At 34.9% G+C, this 26042-nt stretch overlaps 1 protein-coding gene across 1 annotated transcript in view; it reads right to left on the reverse strand.

The window, feature by feature from the left end:
• The window catches only part of MEI4 (meiotic double-stranded break formation protein 4), a 141288-nt gene that overhangs the window by 46917 nt on the left and 68329 nt on the right, over positions 1-26042 (reverse strand). The window contains exon 4 of the mRNA XM_037146551.2: positions 4133-4264. Within this exon, the coding sequence (XP_037002446.2) occupies positions 4133-4264 (132 nt within the window). The remainder of the gene's footprint in view (positions 1-4132; positions 4265-26042) is intronic.

Here is a 26042-nt window from a genome sequence, read left to right on the forward strand (position 1 = left end):
TGTCATTTCTGGTTATATTTTCATTAATTGATTTTTTTCTCATGTTTATGAGTTGTACATTCTTCTTCACATGTTGTGATTTCTGAATGGCTATGAGACACTGAAGATAGCATGTTGTTGAGGTTCCATGTTATACTGTTCTAGCATGCAGTTAATATAGCTGTGAATCAGCAAGATCCTCTCAAGGCTTGTTTATAAGCCTTGAGAAGGCTGTGTTAGGACCCATTCAGCATAGACTATATTATCCCAGGACTATAAATCACCAACCCTACTGCTAAGGTGTGACCTGTTAGGGTCTCCACCAAATGCCCAGTATTAGATAAAGTATTGCCAATATGTCTAGATAGAATTAAGATTGCCTTAAGCACTGTGTGAGCTCTGGCCATTGTTCAGCTCATAGATTGTTTGTAGTAGTTCTTTACTGAGTAGTTTGTCTTCACTTGGCCTTGTGAAGTGTCTTTCTGCACACGTGCAGGTTAGTATTCAACAATCAACAAACCTCTACAAATTTCTTGAGCTCTTCCTCTTCAGTTTTCTTCTCTGCATTACCCTGACACCAGTGCTCCTGAGCTCCTAGGTCTGCCCCTTCAGGTTGGGAAGCTGCCATGACTTGGCTAGGCTCCACCTAGCCAGAAAGGGCCCCACCCCCAAATTCACGCCCATCACAGGGCTCACATCATGTTTGTTTCTCTACAATCATAATTCAGTATTGCCTTTTGTCTTTAATTCTCTAACTCATATATGTGTTCAGGTTTTTGCTACTGGGAAGGATACTGTTAACAGTATATTTTCATGACATTTAAAATTATTTTTCATACTTTCTGAGAAATTGTATTAAAATAATTAGACATTTTATATACATTCTCTAATATATCATCTTTACATGCAAATCTGGAATACAAATTACCAATAAGAGTTGAATGTAGTTAATTCAAATAAAATCAACTTCTGAAATATTGCCATTAGTTTCAGAAAATGATTTAATTTTATATCAGAGGTCAAAATCCATACAGCAACAACCTCGATGTCCAACAAAAGACTAAATAATTTAAGGAAGAGGAATATCATAAAATACTTTTGAGCCCCTAAAAAACATCACATTTTCTTAATAGGAAAGCAGAATACAAAACAATGTACTATATAACATCAATATTTTGGGGGGAGCAAATAACTCTGTGCAAGAGATATAAAGAAAATATAAAATTTGAAGAATGATTTCCATATTTATATTTTTATGTACACTTTCCTGCAAAATCTGTATTATATATAATAAGGATATATTATTTATATCTGATGAAATTTTTAAACCATTTTGTCTTGAGATTTATAATAACCATCTAACATATAAAGTCTAACTTGTCTTATTTTCTTGTTTGTATATCTACCTTTCCATTTCACCTTACTTTTCTGAGTGTTCCTGTTCTGTTTCTATGATTTCATGATTGCCATATGATGATATTTCTCAAGTTTCAATGTATGACCCTTTTTCTCTTGAGTTTTAGTTTCATATTTCTATCTGCCTACATTTATATTACTTCAATATTTCCTTAACTTCAAAATATCCAAACTCAACTTACTTGGTTTAGAAATAGGCACTCCCTCTCAGCTACCTAATTCTTTTTGGTGATAACATCTTCCCTTGCTCTTAGTTTTACAATATTAATGTTCCCACTGATTCTCCTCTCTCCTTCACATTAACTCTTCCCTTGAGTCCTTTGGATAACACCTCTTATATCCAGTGATTACTGCTGCTTGTGGAAGATTCACTGCATGAGTATCCCAAATAAATGGCATCGCTATATTCACACCCACTGCCTTACTCTGACTCCATTTCTTACCAGCATGTTACTGAATCTCTGATCCTTTTATGTAAGGGACACCTTGGACTCACTACATCAATAGTAATTCTATCATCTTTTTACAGTGAAAAAGCTGAAAAAACAAAGAACTGTGTTTTCCATACTTCCTCGCTGCTAGGGTTCTGAGTATGTTGTTGGTTCAGATACAAATGCACTCACAAAAACTTTGTAGTTGAAACTGATTCAGAGTGGGACAGGTACAGGACATCTACTCCTCAGTTTACAATGCAGCCAGACTCTTCTCTGGACACTCTGTAGCAGCAGCTGTTTGCTGCCTCAACAGGCAGCTTACAGGCCATTATGGCAAAGGCAGCAATTCCTTTGGTAGCTAAATTCTGCTCTGTGGTTATGGGAGTCATTCATGAAAGCAAGGCCTGGAGTCTCTTCAGCCCTCCTTACAATTCCATAGCTCTTCATGCATCCTTTTAGACATCAATTGGCTGAAGTTAACGAATAGTTTCCTTGTCTTTAAATAACAATAATAATATCTTGATGGGATATTAGAAGAATTGATGGGGAAAGTTTATGTATTAACACATATTACCAGCAGAAAAGTAGTTACTGTTCTTGTATTATCTTAGTGGCATAACAATCATAAAACTAAGGTTTGAGTTAAATCTTTAGCATATGTTCTTTCTGCCATCTTGGTCAAGTTGTTAACTGCTCTGAGGTTTGATTTATCTGTAAACTAGGTAAAATTATAACTGTTTCATGGAGTTTTTAAAAAAGATTTTGCTTATTTATCTTTAGAGGGGAAGAGAAGGAGAGAGGGAGAGAAATATCAATGTATGGTTGTGTCTCATGTGTCCCCTACTGGGAAGTGGCCTGCAACCCAGGCATGTGCCCTGACTGGGAATCGAACCATGATCCTTTGGTTCGAAGGCCTGCACTCAATCCACTGAGCTACACCAGCCAGGGCTGCTTCATGGAATTTTATGAAAATTAAATAAAAGTTATTTTCTGTAGATTTTTATTCACCACACAAATAATCTCATTAGATTAAACTAATTTTCTGCAGTACTTCCTGTTAAATGCCATGACCTCACCTGTTTCCTCAGAATCCTTGACATACATTTTTACAAAAACACCTGGTGCTTCTATATTCTCTTATTCTCTCTTTTCCAACTCAAAGGCATTTTTCAAGTTATTCCTTTCCCATGGAGTCTTTCAGGGACTTGTAACCTACCTTGATCACTTCCTTGATCTTGGAGTTCCTGCAAACAGCACTATGTGTTTCAACGCTTCATTTTTTCCCAATTACTATATATATATACCTTATTTCTTTCTGAAATTGACTTTTAGGTCCTTGAGATTGGCAGCAATTACTTTTAAAAAGTTATCTAACAGAGTTCTTAAGAGTATTTATCATTTAGTAGTCACTTGAAAAAATTTCCAACTGGATGATTTACCAGTTATACAGTGAATTCAATTAGGTTATATAATATTTTTGGAATATGTCATTCAATATAGAGAACTTAAATAAAAGAACTTGGTTAAAAACTATTTGGAATTATATATATATCTCTATATATATCTATATCTATATATATCTATATATATATGTATGTATATGTTTTATTATTAATTTTCCTCTTTACCAAAACATTCTACCTGTTTCTGATTTCCTTTACTTGTTCTTAATTCTACCATAGAAACAACAATAATATTAAATGAGCCAACAAAATGAATACATACCACATTCAGCAGTAAAATAGGGGAATGACTGCTGCTCCTCAGACATATTCATCAACAGTGATATAAGACCTGGCACATATAAAAGGGCTTAGAACCCTGGTTTTCAGCCTCAGGTACACACTGTAATCACCTGGACAGCCTTAACCACAGAGACCTCCAGGTAATATGAGTAGTATTTAGCTTGGCAACAAGATATTTAAAAGTTAGCCAGATGGTTCTCACAAGCAATTAGGAGAAAGAACCCTGGTCAGAGGCTGTGCTGCACTTAGCACCCTTTGCTCTTACTGCTTTGCTGTAGGCACATGCTACCTGTGTGGAGATTTCAGGACACGCACCTAGGCATTCCGCTGCTGTCACCAGGGGCACCACTGATACACACATACAAGTACAGATGACAAGATGTTATACTTTGAAAACATTTTTCTGAATGATATTTCTATAATTTCAGTAGGCAGTAATATTTGCATACATTAGAAATAAGGTAATAACTAAAATATCAGATTTGCAAGAAGTGTGGAGACAGGGAGGAAAAGACTACAGCTGTATTAACAATAAAGGAAAGTTATAGTTTCCAGTACCTGATTGATGGCATCCAGATCATCAATGAAGCTATTTACTTCTGATAGAAGCAGAGATATTACAGATTTTCTTAACAAGCTGCAATTTCCCAGGGTTACCAGACTCTGAGAGACATAATGCTGTACCTGAAACTGAGGATAAAAATGAATAGGTTTTTACTTTTAAAAAAATTATTTATTTATTTTTAGAGAAAAGGGAAAGGAGGGAGAGAGGGATACATCCATGTGTGGTTGCTTCTTACACACCCACTACTGGGGACCTGGCCCACAACCCAGGCATGTGCCCTGACTGGGAATTGAACTGGCAACCCTTTCATTTGTGGGCTATACTGTGTCCACTGAGCCACACCAGCAGGCAGGGGCAGGTTTTTACTTTTTATCAAGTCGGGTTAAAATACAGGGTCTGGGAAAAATAACACCTCTGTTTTTAACAAAATCTTTTATTATAAAATCATTAGTATGTAATTCTGTAACATAACAATATCACACTCAAGCACACCACATATTTTAGGTGAAATGTTCAAATTAAAACTATAAATTGTTAGACCCATATTATTACCCTACCAACCACACTCATGCAGGCGTTACTTCTGCTGGGCACTGTATGCTTAGTGGGCATTTTTTAAGACTTCACCACTGAGCTCCAGGCTGTGGGAAGTAAAAAAGTGTCAACATAATTCTAGGTCTCAAGAAAAAGTATGAAATATATGTCATAATAATTAATAAAATTTAGGTAGCAATTAATATTTTGAATTGTATGACAAGGTATTAAAATGGAAATTTTAGCTAAGTATCAAAAGAGGATGTAATCGTTTAGATGGTAAGACTACATACAGAATAAATAGAGATGACAAAACAAGACTCTTAAGCCTTAGCCACTAGATATAGATGTGTGCATGTATATGTAAATGTATATATAGAGAGAGATATAAAAAAGGGTGGAAAAGAGAGGTTTGGAGATGTCGGAGGGGGAGGTATTGACATACTATTGCGTCCTACCTCCACGCTGGAGAGGGACAGGTGGGAGGGAGGACTTCTCTATTCCCCACAAGTCAAAAGCCAGGAGTGAGGAGAAAAAAAATGAGAGGCTCTAAATTTTTTATCTAGAGGAAACAAAAGTACTCACTATTAAATAAAATAAAAAGAACAGTGGGAGACAATAAACTATTTCACATTTAATTATTAAGGAAAAAGCCACTTGATTATTAATCACATTAAATGTATATATAACTGTAGCTGGAAGGTCTTTAAATATATTCTTTAAAATAGCTGGGAGAAAGGAGGCTTCAAGGAGAATCTCAAACCCAGAAACAGCATCTACCTTGTGATTGTTCCATATGAACTTAAAAAGCATATTAGACATGAGAAGCATAAGAAGACATTGATTTTATATACAAATGTTTAAATGATTAACATAATTAAATGAAACATGTCTCTGGTGAACTTTATGAAATGTAGGTTATTTCTCAAATTGACATATTAATGATGTATTTTAACTTAACATTAATCAATGACAATAAGTAATGAATTATAGAATTCAAAAGCAATTTTTATTATAATTCTGGACATGCAATACTAGCTATTAAGAAGTTTTCTTTCTTTGTAGGAAAACATCTTTTAGTTTTTTAAATTGTTGTTCAATTACAGTGGCACTGATTTTCCCCCCATTACTGTCCCTTTCCCTACCCACCCCCACCTGCCATTTTTAATTCTCGCCCCCCCATTGTCTTTGTCCATGTGTCTTTTTTAAAGATTTTATTTATTTATCTTTAGAGAGGAAGGGAAGAGAAATATAAATATATATTAATAAATATACATTTATTTATTAAATGTGTATTTAATAAATAAGATAAATAAATAAGATTTTATTAATCTTTAGAGACGGGAAGAGAAATATCAATGTATGGTCACCTCTCGTGCATTCCCTGCTGGGAACTGGCCCACAACCCAGGCACATGTCCTGACTGTGAATCAAACTGCAATTCTTTGGTTTGCAGGCCTGCACTCAGTCCACTGAGCTATGCCAGCCAGGGCTGTCTATATGTCCTTTATACATGTTCCTTGACTTGACCCTTCCCCTTCTTTCCTCTGTTATGCCCTTGCCCCCTCCCCTCTGGTCACTGTCAGTTTTTTCTTTATTTCCATGTCTCTGATTCTATTTTGCTCACTTGCTTTTTGTTCATTAAGTTCTTGTTATAGGTGAAATCATATGGTATTTGTCTTCCACCACCTGGCTTATTTCACTTAGAATAATGCTTTCCAGTACCACCCATGCTGTCATGAAGAATGGGGGTTCCTTCTTTCTTTCTGCTGCATAATATTCCATTGTCTAAATGTACCACAGTTTTTTTTTTTGATCCACTCATTTACTCTTGCATTTAGGCTCTTGCTAGCAGTTGGCTATTGTAAGTTGTGCTGCTATGAACACTGGGCTACATAGGTTCTTCTGAATTGGTATTTCAGGAATCTTAGGGTATAATCCCAGAAGTGGAATTGCCAGGTCAAAAGGCAGTTCTATTTTTAGTTTTTTTGAGGAAATTCCATACTGTTTTCCAGTGGCTGCACCAGTCTGCATTCCCACCAGTAGTGTATTGGAGTTTCCTTTTCTCCGCAACGTTGCCAGCATTTATTGTTTGTTGATTTGTTTATGATGGCCACTCTTATTTGTTTATGATTGGTGCAAAGTGTATCTCACTGTGGTTTTAATTTGCATCTCTCTGATAGCTAGTGATACTGAGCATCCTGTGTGGGCATATATCTCTGGGCCCTCTGTATGTCCCTGTTGGAGAGATGTCTGTTCAGATCCTTTGCTGCCCATTTTTAATTGGATTGTTTGTCTTTCTGTAGTGGAGTCCTATGAGTTTTTTATATATATTTTGTAGATCAAACCCTTGTCTGAGGTATCATTGGCAAATATATTTTCTCACATGGTTGGTTCCCCTTCCATTTTGCTGATGTTTTCCTTATCCAGGCAGAAGCTTTTTAATTTGATGTATTCCCATTTGTTTATTTTTTTCCTTTATATCCCTTGCACTAGGGGACATATCAGTAATAGTTTTCTAAATCAACTTACCAACTTAATCATAAAACCATATCAATATATTACCATAGAAATCAGTTATTTATCTTGTTATTTCTGAAATATGTAATTGGCTAAGACTCACACCCTTCATAACTCTCCAGTACCATTTATTATTTTCTGATTTTTTACATTTTGGTTTGTGTCTAAAAGAAAGAGTACTCTTTATATCTAGAGTACTCTAAGCTCTATGGAACCTCTGTTGAGTATTTTGCTAATTCTCTAAATGTTTACTTATCTCCTTTCTCAGTGCTTCTTAATGGGATAACTTAAAGTGAAGAAAGAGTTCACAGTAAAATAAAAGGGACTGTAGTGACTGAGCTAGGTTTGCAGAATCTGAATCCAACCCTACCTGAGTCAAAACCCACCTCCACTGCTTATTGACTTATACTAGCAATGTACATCAGCTTTTAAGTTTCAGGTTCGGCAGTTGTAAAATGGTAACTGTCATAGCATCTACTTCCTAAAATTGCTGTACATGTTAATACAATAAAAAAATGGTTAACATAGTGCCAGGCACCTAGTAAGTACTCAATATGGTTAAAAGTTATTATATCATAGGATGATAATATAAAGCACTGAAGTTTATATAAGGTTAATTCACTGACCCTTGAAAAGTTAAATACTGTAAATGAAATCTGTTTTTCTAGAGGTAGTAGAGTCCTATTAGAGAACACTGTTGAGAATAAAATTTCATCAGAGAGATTTTCCCTAATATGGCTATGAACTATTGTCTCCCCAATATGACTAAAGTTCACGTGAGAGCAAAAACTAAGTATATAACCATTAGGTAAGTAAAATTTTGTGAACAACTTTATAAAAATGGTTTATCTTCTTCCTTATATCTTAACTGACATTTGCCTTTCTGTAAATACAGTGGAACTCTTGAGAGAGGCTGATAAGGAGGTCAGGGCTCAAACAGCATTTTACTCTAGGCTATTGTGGTGGACACCGTGGAAGGACTTGTCAAACACCCATGACATTATTATCTGTTCTAACACACCCTCCTGTATTTCAGGGACTGGAGAGCTAGAAATAAATTTCCCAGTTTTGTCTGTAATTAGGGTTTTGATATGATTTGCATTCTGCCAATCAGATCCAATCATTTGAGACCCTGATTTAGAAGAGGCACAGAAGAAGAGAAGCAGGGCACGAGCATGCATTTTGTTGGTGCAGATTGTGGCAGAGGTGGCATGGTTCTCACTCATCCTGCAGCTGTTCAAAGGCTTCCTACTTTTATAAATTCTTAATCTTGTCAGAAGCACCAAGATGCTACCTGTGTGGCCCAGTAGTTCAGGGCAGTTGCTCCTATAAACTCAGCCTTCCCAAAGTGCCTCGATCTATATATTCTCCTGGAAGACTTAGAGAGCTCCGTGTCAGATGGAAGTCTTGACTTATGCAGAGGTGGAAACTCCTATCACATGCCCAATAAATTTGTCTATTTGACCTGTGCAGAAGAAGGAAGGATTCTGAAGAGTATCATAAACTTAATGAGGCAGTGTTTGTAAGTACACAGTGCTGCCATTCCAGATGTTAGCCTTTGATACTTGTTAAGCAGATTCTGATTTGGGAGCGTTTTTTTGTTGTTGTTGTTTTTTGCTGCCTCAATAAGGATAACATGAAGCAGTTTACATTCACCCAGGAGATTTAAGGCTTGTCAACTTGTTTGGACTGAGCCATTATTGAGCTCATAGCATTCCGATCATCAAAGTCTTTCACAGGGCATCACGCTCATGCACTGCACTGAGGATACCATGCTGATATGGCAGGGGTTTTGAAGGCCCTGGCAAAATACATACATTTCAGAAAGAGAATTGAACAATTCAGATGCCAGATATACTTGGGGTGTTTCTGGGTCTTTGCATGGTTGAAGAACCCTCCAAAGTGAAAGAAAAGTTGCTTTGGTTTATATTTCCTATCATTAATGAAAATATATAGTGCTTGATGGCCTTCTGTGAATATCTGAGGTAATAAAAATCCACTCTGTTTATCTCTTGAATACATACATTGAGAGATCTTAAGGCCATAAACTCTGAGAAGGGCCCAGAGTAGTGTACTGTATACACATCTCTAGCTGGTATAGTCGGTGAACAAGAAGTTCTGCTACCTGGATATTATGACTATAAGATCCAATGTTCTTGGAGCTTAACAGTACACAATATGAAGCCTGTAGCTAACCCTAGTAAGAAAATCACAAAGGAGGGCCCTTGGGTTTGGGGAGAAAGTCATACCTTCCTTGATGAGCATATATGATCCCTTATAGAAAAAAGATTTGCTTATGCTGTTTGTTCTCACTACAGAGTGAATGACTTCCTTGTTGTAGAACACCAAGAACTATATGCCCATAGATGCTAAGTTGAATTTGGTATTATTTAAAGTCAGGTATTCATAGCAATACTCCATCATCAAGCAGCTGTACTAGATACAAAATTGGAATCAAGCAGGAACTAAATGTACAAGTATGTATTGCTTGAGCAATTAGTTCCAATTAGAATACCACACCTTATAAGGCTGAATAATAGGAAATTCAGATACTAAACCAGTGACCAATATATGATGCTTTTTCTCCCCTAGCCAGAATACATGGGTTCAGGAACTGGAGTATTAAAGTGAAATTGGGAACTCTCAGTATTACATCTAATGATTCAATGGCAAAGTGTTTTTGCTTTACTCATGACACTGGATTTTGGTTTAGAAGCCTCAACAGTGAAAATGGTTCCTACCAAGGGACCCAACAATGGTTTTGTGAACTGGAAGTTGAGATTTCCCCCTGGTTATATGGAATTCTTCATGATACTCTACAAATAGAGAAAAAAGGTTCCTGTGTTGGTTAGGGCAACTGATCTCAACAGCAGGAAAATAGGAGCTTATACTACAGTGGTAGCAGGGAAGATTATATCTGGAAGCCAGGGTTTCTCTTGTATGACTGACATGTTCAAGTGGTAGAAACAAATGAAATGTTATAGCAACTTCATGAAGTGAGACATCCAGGAGATCAGATCCTTCAGGGTTGAAATTCTGGCTAAATCCAACTAACTGAGGTTCTGGCTAAGGACAAAGTGGGAAAGTGACTAGCAGTGGAGGAAGAAAGTCACTACAGACTGTGTATAGGATGGGTATATGGCAAAGATTTACTTTTTAATTTGATCCAAAAATTGTAAAATTTCAAATTAAAATTATGAGAACATAGGCATGATCATCACATGACTACATGAAATATCACACACATGAAATGGTTGAGATTTTGAATCCTTCCTTTTGAGGTCTATAGATTTTTTTCTGCAGAGCATTAGTGAATCGTGTTTTCATTACTATTGTCCCCATTGATATTTTAGGAAAGTTTGAATAGCAAAAAAAAAAAAAAGGAGTATATGAATGTTGAATAATCTGAGCAGTAATCCATAGCAGATAGATTGGAATATCCATTTGAACATTCCTCAAGCAAGCTTCCTGAGCTAAGGAGGCTAAAACTGTATCTCTAAAATTCTCTTTCAGGGAAGAATGTGGATGTAATTTAAATTATCCTAATCAGTAGATCTTTTGTAAGACATAGTCTGAATTACTTGGGGTGAAAGGCAGTTTTCGGGGCATCTCTTCTGAACGATGATATAGTTTCTAGCAGATGCAGCAGGATTCTGGGACAGTGATGGTGGGACAGTCTTCCTGATTCAGGAGTGTCCTGATGATGACAGAAGGCCTGCAGTTCTGGAACTGACAGCTTTGGCAACTCCTGTCTCTGCTGCCTCAGTCATGCCAGAAGCAGCAGCAACCCTGATTCCACGGTATAGTTTACAAAAGGGGATTTTAAGACAGATATTAGAACTGTGTTTAAAGCTAGTCTGACTGAAAAGATACAAATTACTGGTAGGGAAAGAGAAACTATTAAAAGGAAACAAATAGAGATTTAAGAATGTGTGAAATAGAAATTCAAAGGGGATGAACTTAGGAGCAGAATGAAGTGACTGAGGAAAGAGTCCATATACTTGAACAGAGGTCAGTAGAATTTGTGCATCTGAGGAATGGCAAGAATCTCAGGGACATATGGGGCAATATACAAAGATCTATTATGAGTGTAACTGGAATCCAGAAAGAGACGTAGGACAGAAGAGACACTAAATGTTTGAGGAAATAATAGTTGAAAATTTCCTAAATTTGGTGAAAGACAAATGTACAAATTCAAGGATCTCACTGAACCCCAAGCAATAAATATACAATAATATGAAAAATAAATGCCTGGATATATCTGACCCCAAACCCCTAAAGATCAAAGATGGAGAGACAAACTTGAGGTAGCCAGAGAAAAATGACACCTTACATATAGGGAACATAATTCAAATAACTGTCAACTTTTCATCAGAAATGATGGTGGGTAGAAGAGAGGGATTAATATCTCTGAAGTACAGAAATAAAAAGAAATGCCAACCAACATTCTATATCCAGTAAAACTCCTTCAAGAATGAAGGTAAAATAGGTATTTTCAGAGAGGAGGCAGAATTAAGAAAATATGTAAACAACACATCCATAGTATAACGAGAGCCAAGAAAATGACCTCCCGTGCTTGGTAGAAACAACACTGATGGGAAATGAGAATCTTGAGGCAGAAATGAAGGAAACCGAAATAGTTACTCCCTGGGTATGCAGAAAAATTACTTTCCCTTTAATTTCTTTAAAATACAGCTTAACATTAAAAAATTCTATAAATGACAACCTAAAATAAAAATACAATATTATCTTAAATGTGGACATGATACATATGACAATTATAGCATAAGACATAGTGGCAAGAGCCAATAATCAATTTATTACCTGAGCTCCAAATTCACCCTTCATTATATAATTTGCAATAATGGATGGCATTCTTTTCAACATCCCTCCTTTACATGAATAACATACTAGAGGATACTGATGGGTCACTTTAAGAAACATAGGATTTCCTGGTGATTCTGTCTGCTGCACAGTGAGGCAGTGGTGTGGATATGAAGACATCTGGTGAGGTTTAGCCCCACCTGCCCACCCAGAACATTATTCAGCCTGGTCTGGCAATAACCCTCCAGTGATCCTGTCTTCACAGAAACTAGCAATCTGAAGTCCTCCTGCCCACACCAGCACCTGAACTCCATATATATATACATATGTATATATGTATGTTTGTATAGGTATGTATGCATGTACATATGTTCATATACATATGTGGATGCAGTTCTATAACCAACACAATTACCTAATTCCAGAACCCCCAAAAAGAAACTCCATAAGCAGTTGCTCTCCATTCTCCATTCCTTCAGCCCATGACAACTACTAAATCTACATTCTATCTCTGTGGAATTGCCTTTCTGGACATTTCAAACAATAAAATGATACTATATGTGGCATTGTGCCTGACTTCTTTAATTTAGAATAATTACTTCTTCAAAGTTCTTTTTATGGATACACCACTTTTGTTTATCCATTCATTAACTGATGACATTTGGGTTGTTTTCACTTTTTTGGCTACTAGAAATAATGCTGCTATGAACATTCATGTACAATTTTGGGGGTAGAAATATTTTTCCAGTTCTCTTGGATATGTATCTAGGAGTAGAACTGCTCAGTAACGTAACTGTAATTTTCTGAGAAACTGCCAAACTGTTTTCCAAAGTTACTAAACCATTTCTCACCAGTAATGTACAATGATTCCAATTCTTCCACATGTTTGGTATACCCTTTGTCAACACTTGCTGTTTCTATCTTTTAAAAAATTTTAATTTTAGCCATTCTACTGGGTGGAAAGTCATGTCTCACTGTGTTTTGATTTGTGCTTCCCTAGTAACTAATGATTTTGAGTATCTTTTCATGTGTATTTGGCCACTTATATCTTCTTGCAGAAATATCTATTAAAATGTTTTGCTATTTTATAGTTGGTTTATTTATCTTTATTGAGTTTTAAGAGTTCTTTAGATAGTCTGCATAGAGGTCCCATATCAGATATATGATTTGTAAATATTTTCTCCCATTTTGTTAGATGATTGCTTGAATTCATGATGGTATCATTAATAACACAAAAATTTATCTTTTTGGGGGGACACTGTTTTTGGTGCCATACTGAAGAAGCAAACATCTAATCCAGATCACAAATAATTACTCCTGTTTGCTTCTCAGAGTTTACAATATCAGCTCTTTAGTAATATGATCTACTCTGAGTTAATTTTGATATGGTGTCTATTTACATGTGGATAGTCCAGTTGTTCCAGCACCATTTGTTGAAAAACTATTTTTACCTCATTGAATTGCCCTTGGTGCCCTTGTTGAAATCAACTGACAATAAAAGTAAGGGTTTACCTGATGGACTCTAAATTCTATTGCATTGATATTAATGCTTATTTTATATCAGTACCACAGTGTCTTGATTATTGTAGATTTGTAGCAAGTTTTGAAATGAAGATGTATAAATCCTACAACCTGGTTCTCATTTTTAGGACTGTTTTGGTTATTCTGGATCCTTTTCATTTCCATGTGAACTTTATTGTCAGCTTCTGCAAAAATGATGGCTGGTATTTTGATATTGACTACATTGACACTCTAGATGGATTGGAGAGTCAACGATATTGGCTATTACCATCTTAATAATATTAAACCTTTTAATTCATGAACATGGAATATTTTTCTCTAATTTCTTTCAGAAATGTTTTATAGTTTTCAGCAAAGATATCTTGTACTTCATCTGATAATTTATTCTTAAATATTCTTTATTTTAATATAAATAGAATTACCTTAATTTCATTTAAGAAGAAATTACTTTTTCATTTTTCTGAGTATATATTATTTTAAATAAGTGCAATACCCTGGACTAGAAACAACTAAATTATCTATATCTTTGTCCTACAGTAAATAAAACAAATCTGAGAATCACAGGTGGGAAGTAAAACTAAATTACATATGGCATCTCCTTTCATTCCCTTTTTGCTTAAAAAAACTTTACTTGAAGCCATTAAAGACTGGACATAAAATTTATATTACAATTATCTTCAAAATGGTATTGCTGTATATCATTTTCATGAACATTTGAGACACATGATGGATTCTGTAATCATCTATATGTTCTCTGAGAATTCCATCTCATAACCTATCAGGAAGCTTTCATAATTTAATGTAGCTTACCTACCTCTCTGCTGCTGCTTTTAACTATTACTACTACTAGGACTACTACTACTGTTGTTACAACTACTACTACTACCCCCATCTCGGAGAGGTAAGATAATCTAGTCATTAAAAGCTCAGACTCTGAAGCCAAACTTCCCATTAGTGTACTACCCATGTGACCACTGGGGAGTTACCACATTTCTCTGCACCTCAGTTTTGTTATCTGTAAAAGGGGGGGGGTAAAAATAGCTACTATTTCTTAGGCTTGTTTGAAAACTAAGTAAGTTAATACATGTAAGTACTTGCAGTAGTGCTTGCCACATAGAAATGCCCAATGAATATTAGCTATTTTTTAAATATATTTTATTGATTATGCAATTGCAGTTGTCCCATTTTCCCCCCTTTGTTCCCCTCCACCCTGCACACCCTCTCCCACCCACATTTTCCCCCTTTAGTTCACATCCATGTGTCATAAGTTCTTTAGCTTTTACATTTCCCACACTATTCTTGCTGTTCCCCGTCTATTTTCTACCTACAATCTATGCTACTTATTCTTACAGAGAATAAGAGAATTCTTACCTTTTCCCCCTCTCCCTCCTACTCCTGTTGCTAACCCTACATGTGATCTCCATTTCTGTGGTTCTGTTTCTTTTCTAGTTGTTTGCTTAGTTTGTTTTTGTTTTTGTTTTAGATATGGTTGCTAATAATTGTGAGTTTGCTATCATTTTACTGTACATTTTTTTATCTTCTTTTTCTTAGATAAGTCCCTTTAACATTTCATATAATAAGGGCTTGGTGATGATGAACTCCTTTAACTTGACCTTATCTGGGAAGCACTTTATCTGCCCTTCCATTCTAAATGAAAGCTTTGCTGGAGAGAGAAATCTTAAATGTAGGTCCTTGCCTTTCATGACTTGGAATTCTTCTTTCCAGCCCCTTCTTGCCTGTAAGGTCTCTTCTGAGAAATCAGCTGATAGTCTGATGGGAACTCCTGTGTAGGAGACTATCTCCTTATCTCTTGCTGCTTCTAGGATTCTCTCCTTCATTTTAATCTTGGGTAATGTAATGATGATGTGCCTTGGTGTGTTCCTCCTTGGGTCCAACTTCTTTGGGACTCTTTTGACTCCAAGAAAAGAAGATAGCCAAAAGGAATTACAAACATGTCTCTTTTCCCATCCTACCTGTTGCTTTACAGAGAGCTTGCACCTTCTCTACCCTGTTAGTTTCATATACATTTAGACTTTTTCTATTTCTGTAAAAAAATGTGATTAGAATTTTAATAGGCATTGAATTGAATTTATAGATGGCTTTGGGTAGTAAGGTCATTTTAACAATTCTTCTGATCCATGAATATGGTATACTTTTCCATTTATTTGGATCTTTAATGTCTTTTATCAATTCCACAGTTTTCAGTGTATAGATCTTTTGCTTCCTTGGTTAAATTTATTTCTAAATATTTTATTGTTTTGATGCTATTATGAATGGGATTATTTTCTTTATGTCTTTTTCAGATATTCTGTTGTTACTGTTCAGAAATGCAACAGATTTCTGCATGCTGATATTGTGTCCTGTAACTTTACTGAATTCATTCTTTAGGTCTAACAGTGTTTTGGTGGAGTCTTTAGGATTTTCTATATATTAGATCATACCATCTCCAAAGAGAAAATTTACTTCTTTCTTTTCTGATTTGGATGCCTTTTATTACTTTTTCTTGCCTAACTGTGCTGGCTAGGACTTCTAATACTATGTTGAGTGGTAAGAGTTGACACTCTTGTCTTATTCCTGATTTTAAAGGAAAAGCTTTCAACCTTTCACCACTGAGTATGATGTTAGCTGTGGGGTTGTCATATGGCTTTTATTATACTGAGGTATGTTCCCTCTTTATCCAATTTGTTGTGAGTTGTTTTAATGAAAGTGTCTTATGTTGTCAATTGCATTTTCTGCATCTATTGAGATGACATTATGCTTTTTATCTTTAGTTCTTTATATGATGTTTCACATTTCCTGATTTGTCTATGTTGACTCATGCTTGTATCCCAGAAATAAACTGGCCTTGATTATGGGGTACAATCCTTTCAATGTGCCGTTGAATTTGGTTTGATAAAATTTTGTTGATAATATTTAGATATATAATTATCAGGTATATTGGCCTATAGTTTACTTTTTTTGTAATGTCCTTATCTGACTTTGGTAGCAGGGTAATGCTGACCTCATATAATAAGTTTAGGGATGTTCCTTCCTCTTAAGTTTTCTAAAAGATTTTGGGACAGACTGGCATTAATTCTTATTTAAATATTTGGGAGAAGTCACCATGGAAACCATTACAAAACTACTCTTGAGGAAAACATCCTCAGTTTAGTTCTTGGGAATGCCTACAGATGAAACTTAGACAAACATGGGCTAATAATAAAAAGTGACCAAGTATAACTTGAATATAAACCATCGTCTCTTAAACAATAATAACAAATATGGATCTCAAAAGCTCAGACATTAATTAGATAAAAGCAACTGGAACTGAGAAGTAAAAGATTATAAATAAAAACTCACTAAATAATAAAAATAGCAAATTAGTCAGGGGTAAAGTGAAAAGTAGTAAGCTGGAATGGATATAAAGAAATCATTTAGAATGCTGGATAGAGAAAGAGTGTGTAAACATTAATAGATGTTAAGGATAAGGAGGTAGACTATATATTTATAAAGACTTTTTATTGAGACATCTGAAGAAGAAAGTTTTCCAGGCATAAGAACAGTAAAAACTCATAGGTAAGGGAAGCATAATATATGCTCACAGAAAAGAACAATCAGACTGACACATAAATTTGTCAGTAGCAAGAATAAAAGCCATCAGTCTTTGGCATATTATGAGTATCTTCAAAATATCTAGAAAAAATATGTATTAATCCATAATTGTGTGCTAGACACAATTGTGTGCTAGACATGATAATCTAATTTCATTCTTCAGAAATTAATACATTTTTAATGAACAAAACAAAAGGTAGTTCAATAGTTCTAGAACAGTACTAAATGGACCTATAAAGGCTGGGCTTTAAAAAAAGAAAGAAAATGATCCCTATAGTCTCCTTTAGTTTGGTATTCTGAAAAGGTCTGTTTCCCTTTTATATGTCCATTTATTTTAAAGATTTTTTAGACCTACTTTTATATTTCATTTTAATCTGCATCAAAAGAATCCTGATACTAACATTTGTTGGATGTTAGTAAAACCAGAGTACATAGCCAAGAAAGATAAAAATCTGAGACCAAATAAATAAGATTTAAGCTTTCAGAAAATGCATGATAAAAGCAAACTTAAATAGTTCATGGAAGAAATAAATGAATTAAAGAAAATAAGAAAAGCCAGCACACATAAAAGTTGGACATTGTGAAAATCACAAGTTCTTTCAGAATGAATGAATCAGAATAAATCATCAAAGCTCAAAGAAATCTTCCTAGAATCAACAAAAGATCAGATATAGGAAAGAGAAGGACTTCTACAGGTTTCAAAAAAATGATACACTGAATCCAACACTAAGATATATCTAGAAAATAATAAATTGCGAATAAAAAAGAAAGGCTCTTTTAATTTCCTAGGCACTAACTGGTAGATCTCTTTAACAGAGGAAAGCTACTCCCCAATTCCAGTTCTATAGCACCATTTAAAAGGATCTCCTTTATCATATAAGTTGACATACTCGTTGGGTGAAAAAAGGACAAAGGGATGGAAACTTTGGATTGAAAGAACTTGGAATGATCACTGGTTAATTAAAATATTGATATCAAATTGAATTAAAGGTAGTTTAAGGAGTTAAATTTTGTAAATTATTGAAATAATGCCCCCAAATTATACTAATATCCATTAGAGTTCTGGTCAGGTAATGACTTTTCTAAGTTTTGAGCAGTAAAATGAGTGAGAAAAAATTTTTTTTAAATATCACCTATATAAAAAGTGTATAGTAACTAAGTGACTAAAACATTGTGAGAAAGAAGTCTATTAAATATGACCAAATAAACAGTTAATGGGGGCAGTCAAAAATACTTAAAGTGTTAAAACATTATTGAGTACCCAATATTTTAATATCAAAATATTAATAGGTAATTCAGAGAAGTAAATAGAAAAAACAATTGAACATTTGAAAAGAAATGTTCAACATCTTACAATAACCAAATTAAAATTAAACCAAAGAACATATTTACTGTATATTTATATTGAAATTCTATTTTTTAAACAGCTAAATATCCAACAATGTGGAAATTACTTCGTATCCATTATGTAAGTATCACAAACATTACAATTACATAACAACAGAATACGAACATCATGACACACAGTAGAAACATACAAAAACACAAGTGATTAGTGCTAAAGAACTTACATGTATGACCCATGGACATGAACTAAAGGGGGAGAATGTGGGTGGGAGGGAGTATGCAAGGTGGAGGGGAGTGAAAGGGGAGAAATGGGACAACTGTAATAACATAATCAATAAGATATATTTTTAAAAAGATATGAAAAATAAAGCTCCTGTTTTGAAAGATCTCTGATGCTTTCAAGATATGCTCTATAGGAAAATTGGATATAAAATATACTTTTCAAGAACACTGATTTTAAACATCAGTTTTCAATAATACTATGGTAGTCAAATTGAACACATACCAAAACATAATGAAAATCCTGATACATAGGCGATGTGGCAATCTAAATTTTCTAGACTAATAGCATAGATGACAGTGACCATAAAAAACAACACTAGGTCCAATTTAATAACACTTTGCAAAAGCTGTGTTCTGTTCGCTTCAATGGCTTTGTTTACAGATCCTGATGCGCTAGATCTTACATACTGGCTGAGATTTCTGCAGTCCATCAGCAATGCAGTTCAAGTCAGTATCAAAATAAGGGCAGTGAGCAGAACACATGAAGACTCTGACTGAGTAAGTTTCAGGAGGACTGTGAAATGCTGCACTTAAAATTATGTGGTAAGCCACAGGATATATGAGCTCTCTCTCCCCATGTTACCTAATATCTAGGCCCTAAAAGCTGGTCTGCCTGCATTATTTTAGCCTATTTTAAGGGAGGGAAAAAAAGAAAGCAAGTAAAAAAAACCCCATAAAATAGTTTTGGAGAAGAATAAAAATGTTGGGATTAGTAAGAGTGAGATTAGAGAAATGAGGACAGGTCTTGGAGTCTATTAAGGGCTAAGTTAATTATTTCTTTGTGGCATGTGGCAAACTTCATTTGAGATGGTACAGATTTACTAGAAATGAAGACAGCAACTGCAAAGTCTAGAGAAAACCTGACTGGCCATTGTGACAATGAGAACTCAGGTCAGCAGAGCTGTAAATGGAAAGACAACCCTGACTAGCATTCTGTATCAAGCAGCTAAGGTTGCCCGGGGAATAAGAAATGAAATCTCAAGGTCAAAAGCTCAAGGATGCTCCTGGCTACTCAGGAAACGTTACTATTTCTATCCTCAGAGGGGATAAATGGTCTTTCAGAAACATGCAGGGTACTGTCAAGGTTCTGTCAAGGTTCTGTCAAGTTTCTGCTTTTCAGGGACTTCTCTGAACCTAACCATACAGTATGGCAAATGTTGCCTCAATATTTTTTCAGTACCTCAGTTATACCAAAAACCATTTCTATGTAACAAGGATAGAATTGTACTACAGATAAAATGATGGTAAAAAGGAATATTTAAGAAAGTAAAAACAAACAAGCAAACAACACACGTACACATACCCCGACCTCATACCAGAGTCATCCAGCAACAAATGCAGGGTAAATCACAGCTACTGTTGTGAATTCACCCTGTTATTGATTCAGCAGGGTGAATCAATACTCTTGGGTCTTACGAGAGTGCAGAATTAAATCTATATTTAAATGGTCAATTAATCTATGACTAGGGAGGCAAGAATACACAGTGGGGAAAAGACAGTTTCTTCAATAGATGGTGTTGAAAAAACTGTACAGATACATATTTATATGTATATAAAATTAAACCACACTACTTTTTTAATGCCATATAGAAAAGTAAACACAAAATGGATTAGTTAAATGTAAGACCTGAAAACATAAGTACTAGATGAAAAAAAATGTAGACAGCAAACTCTATGATAATGATTTTAGCAATATATTTTTGGATATGTCTCCTCTGGCTAAGACAGCAAAAACAATAGTGAACCAGTGGAACTACATCAAACTAAAAAGTTTCTGCAAAGTGACCTACTGAATGGGAGAAGATATTTCCTAATGATATATTTGATAACAGGTTAATATTCAAAATATATAAGGAACTCATACAACACCAAAATACCCCAAACAATCTAATTTAAAAATGTGCAGAGGACCTAAATAGACATTTCTCCAAAGAAGACATACAGATGGCCCAACAGAAACATGGAAAAATGCTCAGCATCACTAATCATCAGGGAAATGCAAATCAAAACCGTAATGAAATATCACCTCATACCTGCCAGTCTGACAGGCTGTTATCAAAAACAGAAAACAAGTTTTGGCCAGGATGTGGAGAAATGGGAGCTGTCAGGCACTGCCGCTCAGAATGTAAGTTGGTACAGCCACTGTGGAAAACAACATGGAGATTCCTCAAAAGATTAAACTAGGCCCTGGCCAGGTAACTCAGTTAGTCGTTAGAGCATTGTTCTGATACCCCAAGGTTGCTGGGTTCCATCCCCAGTCAGGGCATGTCCAAAAATCAACTGCTAAATGCATACCTGAGCAGAAGAGTAAACTGATGATTCTCTCTCTCTCTTAAAAAAATCAGTAAAAAATTAAAAATAGAACAATTATATGATCCAGTAATTGCACTCTTAAGTATTTACTGTAAGAAAATGACTATTCTCATTCAAAATGTATATGCACTTGTTTTTCTCTCGCAACATTTTTATGATAGCCAAGATTTCAAAGTAACCTAGCTGTCTACTGACAGATGATTAAGTAGATGTAGTATATGTCTATAATGTAGTGTTACGCAGACATAAAAAATAAAATATTGCTACTTGCCACCACATGGATGGACCTAGAGAGTGTTATGCAAAGTGAAGTCAGACAGAGAGATAAGTATTGTATGATTTCACTTATATGTGGAATCTAAGAAACAAAGAAAATGAACAAACGAACTCACGGAGAACAAACTGGTGGTTGTCAGGCGGGTCAGGAGATGAAAGGACTGGTATACAAGGGCAAGGGGATTAAGAAATACAAACTTCCAATTAAAAAATAAGCCGCAACGATTATGTACAACAGAGGGAACATAGTCAATAATATCATGATATCTATGTAGTGACAGATGGTTACTAGCCTTAGTGTGGTGATCACTTTGGAGGGTATATTAAGATTTAATCACTATGTTGTACACCTAAACTAATATAATATTGTATGTCAACTTTAATTTTTAAATTCACAAAAGTATAATGGTGCCTGAGGTTTTTGCTTGAATAACAATGTATTTTCTTTTTATACTCTATAGTCTCTAGACAGATAATAAGCCAAGTCCTTGATTCTGTGTGAAAAAGAACTATGATATAAATTATAGCCTAAAGTGGTAAGCAAATTTGGTCTTTAAAAAAATAAATATATGGTGATAGCAGATGATGACAAGAATTTCATCAGGATGAGCTGGAGTCGAACATTAAACAAGCATTCCAAATAGTGGTATTTATAATTACAATAAGTGTACCGATCAAAACTATTTAGGGAGTAAACTGTTTACATATTTAATTGAGGTCGAGTTAGAGTACTTATATTGCCAGTCCATCTTTGGCTCCTCCTGGATCTGAAGCTTTGACTTAGTCTTCTTAAAAAGTATTGAATTGGACCAGATTGGGTATGGGTCACTCAATTCTGAAATGATAAATCCGAAGCTCAAAAATTGCCAATAATAGTTAAATGTTTACTATTAATAGTAATAATTTAAAATATCTACTTATAAGAGAATGAATAAAAAGCAAAAGTGGAGTTGACAATATATTAACACATCTAGGCAAGGTAGTATTTTAGCTTAATTCAGCTATTACTTAGCCAGTTAACTACAATTATGTATGTGCATATAGAAAGGAGAATAACAACCTACATTGCTATGTATGGGGAGAGGATGAAAAATAAAACTGAAATTACCTAGGTGAAGACAGGAGGATTGCTTACAGAAATTTTAAGAATGAAAGGGATAAGTGATCAGTTGTTACTCTAAAATGAATGGAAATCAAGGGCAAAATAAACCAAACTTTTATAAATAAGAAAAAGAGAGAACTGTTTAGTCTAAAGTGTCAATACGAAAGGACAGTAACCACTTTTTGTCAATAAAAAAACATCTTGGTCATAAAATATCACTTCTAGTGTTCAACCAAAGTGATATAAAAGATATTATGGAGATGCCTTAAAGGGCTGGGAGCAGTACTATATATAGTGAGGGCACATTCAGAAATTAGTTTTGGCCTCTGATGGACAATAAATCTGCCTTAGCTCAACAGAAATCAGCCCACAGGCCAAAGATTTAAAAATAAAGGCCCAGATGACAAACAAAATCAAATCAAGCCCCAGGAGTCCCTGCCATTCCCCTGACACAGCCCCCCCAGGCCATCCTCTGCCTGCTACATTTAAACTGCCTGCCTCTGACTTTGTCTCTGCTGCAGCCTCCATATGTGAAAGAAGTTACTGATGTAGGGAAGCCAACATCACTTCCTCTTCTTATAATCACTATCATTTTTTCCTTTCGTTTTCTCATCTGCAGGATAAGGGATGATATAGAGGGAGCACTAATTTAAAGATAGGTAGAGTCTTGAAAATAGCTAGATTGCAATCCAACTGTAAAGAGATTCCCAGTTGCTACTTTTCTCAGTCACGTGGGGAAAAGGCAATGGAGTGTGTAAGTGAAACAACATCATGCCTACCAAAATTATCAATTCATACTGAGGCAGAGATTTATTAGAAGTACACAAAGAATCTGCCTCTAAATATCAAAACTGTACATGTTTTTCCTTATAGTTTTCTACTTGATTCTACTCCTAGTCAGGATTCCTATTTTCATTCTCCTTGATAAAGCAGTGCTCAAGAAAACCCATTGTTTGGTGTGCTGAGGGCCTGAATCTTCTACCGAGATTCTTATTTTACCAGCCTTTTTATATTGACCCACGCATTCCTGGCCTCAATTTGTGTCATGTCCTCTTGTGTTTGCAAAAGTATGGTAACTGAATTACTGATTTTAAGATCTCTTCATTGCAAACTATAAATTATATACAGAAAAGTACTTTGTTACACACACACAAGCATTAACATTTTAACAACTAGAAAATAAACACTCACGTAAGCATCAACCCTAGGTCAAGAAAAACTTGCCAGTGCCCCGCTTTCGCTCTCCAGGGATACACACTTTTCTGTCTTTTATGCTAATAAGTTCTCTCTTTTTTGAAACAAAAACAAGAAAATTACAGGCCAATATCTCTGGTGAACAGAGATGCAAAAATCCTCAACAAAATTCTAGCAAACAATATTCAACAATACATTAAAAGGATCATATACCATCTTCAAGTGGGATTTATTCCAGGGATGCAAGACTGGTTTAACATCTGCAAATCAATTAGCATGATACACATATTAACAAAATGAAGGATAAAGATTATATGATCATCTCAATAAATGCAGAAAAAACATTTGACAAAATTCAACAACCATTTATGAGAAACACTCTCAACAAGTGGGTATAACAGAGCATATCTCAACATAGTAATAATGGCCATATAATTACAAACCCACAGCTAACATCATATTCAATGGTGAAAAGCTGAAAGCTTTTCCTCTAAGATCAGAAAGAAGACAAGGATGCTCACACTCACCATTTTTGTTCAACAAAGTACTGGAAGTCCTTACAGGAGGAATTAGACAAGAGAAATAAGTAAAAGGCATCCAATATGGAAAGAAGTAAAACTGTCACTATTTGCAGATGATATTATATTGTATATAAAAAACCCCAAAGGCTCTACCAAAACACTGTTGGAACTGATAGATTCAGTAAAGTAGTAGAATACAAAATAAATATACAGAAATTGGTTGCATTTCCATATACTAACAATAAAGTATCAGAAATAGAAATTAAGAAAATAATTCCATTTATAATTACATCAAAAAGAATAAAATACTCAGGAATAATTTAACCAAGGAGCTAAAAGCTCTGTACACTGTAAATTATAAGACACCAATAAAAGGAATTGGAGAAGACAAATAAATGGAGAGTCTATGCTCATGGATTGGAAAAATTATTATTATTAAGATGTCCATACTACCTCAACCAATCAATAGATTTCATACAATCCCTACCCAATCAAATCTCAAAGCATTTTATATAGAAATAGAATAAAAAGCACAAAATTTGTATGGCACCACAAAAGACCCTGAAAAACCAAAATAATCTTGGGAAAAAATAACAAAGCTAGGAACATTACACTCCTTGATTTCAAACTGTAATCCAGAAATACAGCAAGTAAAACAGTCTGGTACTGACATCAAAACAGACACATAGATCAATGAGCAGAATAGAGAGCACAGAAATAAACTCTCTCATATATGGTCAATTAATTAATGCCACAGGACTCAAAAACATACACTAAGGGAAAGACAGTCTGTTCAGTAGGTGGTGCTGGGAAAACGGAACAGCCATGTGGAAAAACATTTCCCATCATATGAAAAACACTTTTGTAACTATGTATAGTGACTGATGTTAACTTATTGAGTGATCCTTTTGCAACATATACATATAATAAATTACGTTGTACACCTGACACAATGTTGTATATCGATTATAGCTCAATAAAAAAAAGTATCTTCTAAATGTTCAGTGCTTTAACTCTCTTCCCTTGACTCCACATGGGGTTACATAAGAAGATGATTTTTTAATATATAATAAGTTATATATATAAAAAATAAATTTAAAAAAATTAAAAAATCTAAAATTTTGAATGTTTAAAACATGTCTGAATCCTAGTCTTCTAATTTATACTGATTAACTTGATGGAACAAATGAAGAGTTGAAAAACCAATGTTTAAAAACCGTAGCTGAAGGTACTGTCCTTTCATAAGAGATGTCTCTAAAATATTAGTTATAAATTTGCCTGTTTGTCCTCTGGTTAACTTCCGGCTCTTCACAGTGATTAGCACTACAACCCTCAGAATGAAGACCTGTCTGTACAAATACCTTGTTGGGAGTGTCAAGGGCAACTTTGGAACTAGTGCACGCCAGCATGCAGCCTGTCTTGCCGGAGTTAAAGGACAATGGAAAGTTAAAGGAGTTACAGGATGGTAGAAGTTTGTTAAAAAAGTTTTAAAAAGTAACAACATTGGAGCAAATCAGGCCTAAACATCAGTTATGGGGCTTAAGGGGAGAAAGAAGTAAATTCCCACTATTTGGTATAATCAATTAGGCCATAATCCTTGAGATAGACAGGATTACACTTTGAGAAAGTAAAAATAAATCCAGCTGCCAATCAGACAATATAATGTTCTTAAAAGAACATAAACATTTTCTGTCACAATGGTGCAAGGTCATAGCATTGCTGTAAAATGACTAACAATTCTTCCTTTTGCATAATTGCTGCTTTCTTACCAATGATTCTTGGGCCCGGCTTTGTCCCTTCCCAGTCCTAAACAAAGAGTACTGAGGCTGTCTTTTTTGGAACTGCCCCAGGCTTGTTGACGTATTCAAATGGAGAATT

This window comes from Artibeus jamaicensis, unplaced genomic scaffold (assembly GCF_021234435.1).
Source record: "Artibeus jamaicensis isolate MK-2021 breed Jamaican fruit bat unplaced genomic scaffold, CSHL_Jam_final contig_387, whole genome shotgun sequence".
NCBI lineage: Eukaryota > Metazoa > Chordata > Mammalia > Chiroptera > Phyllostomidae > Artibeus > Artibeus jamaicensis.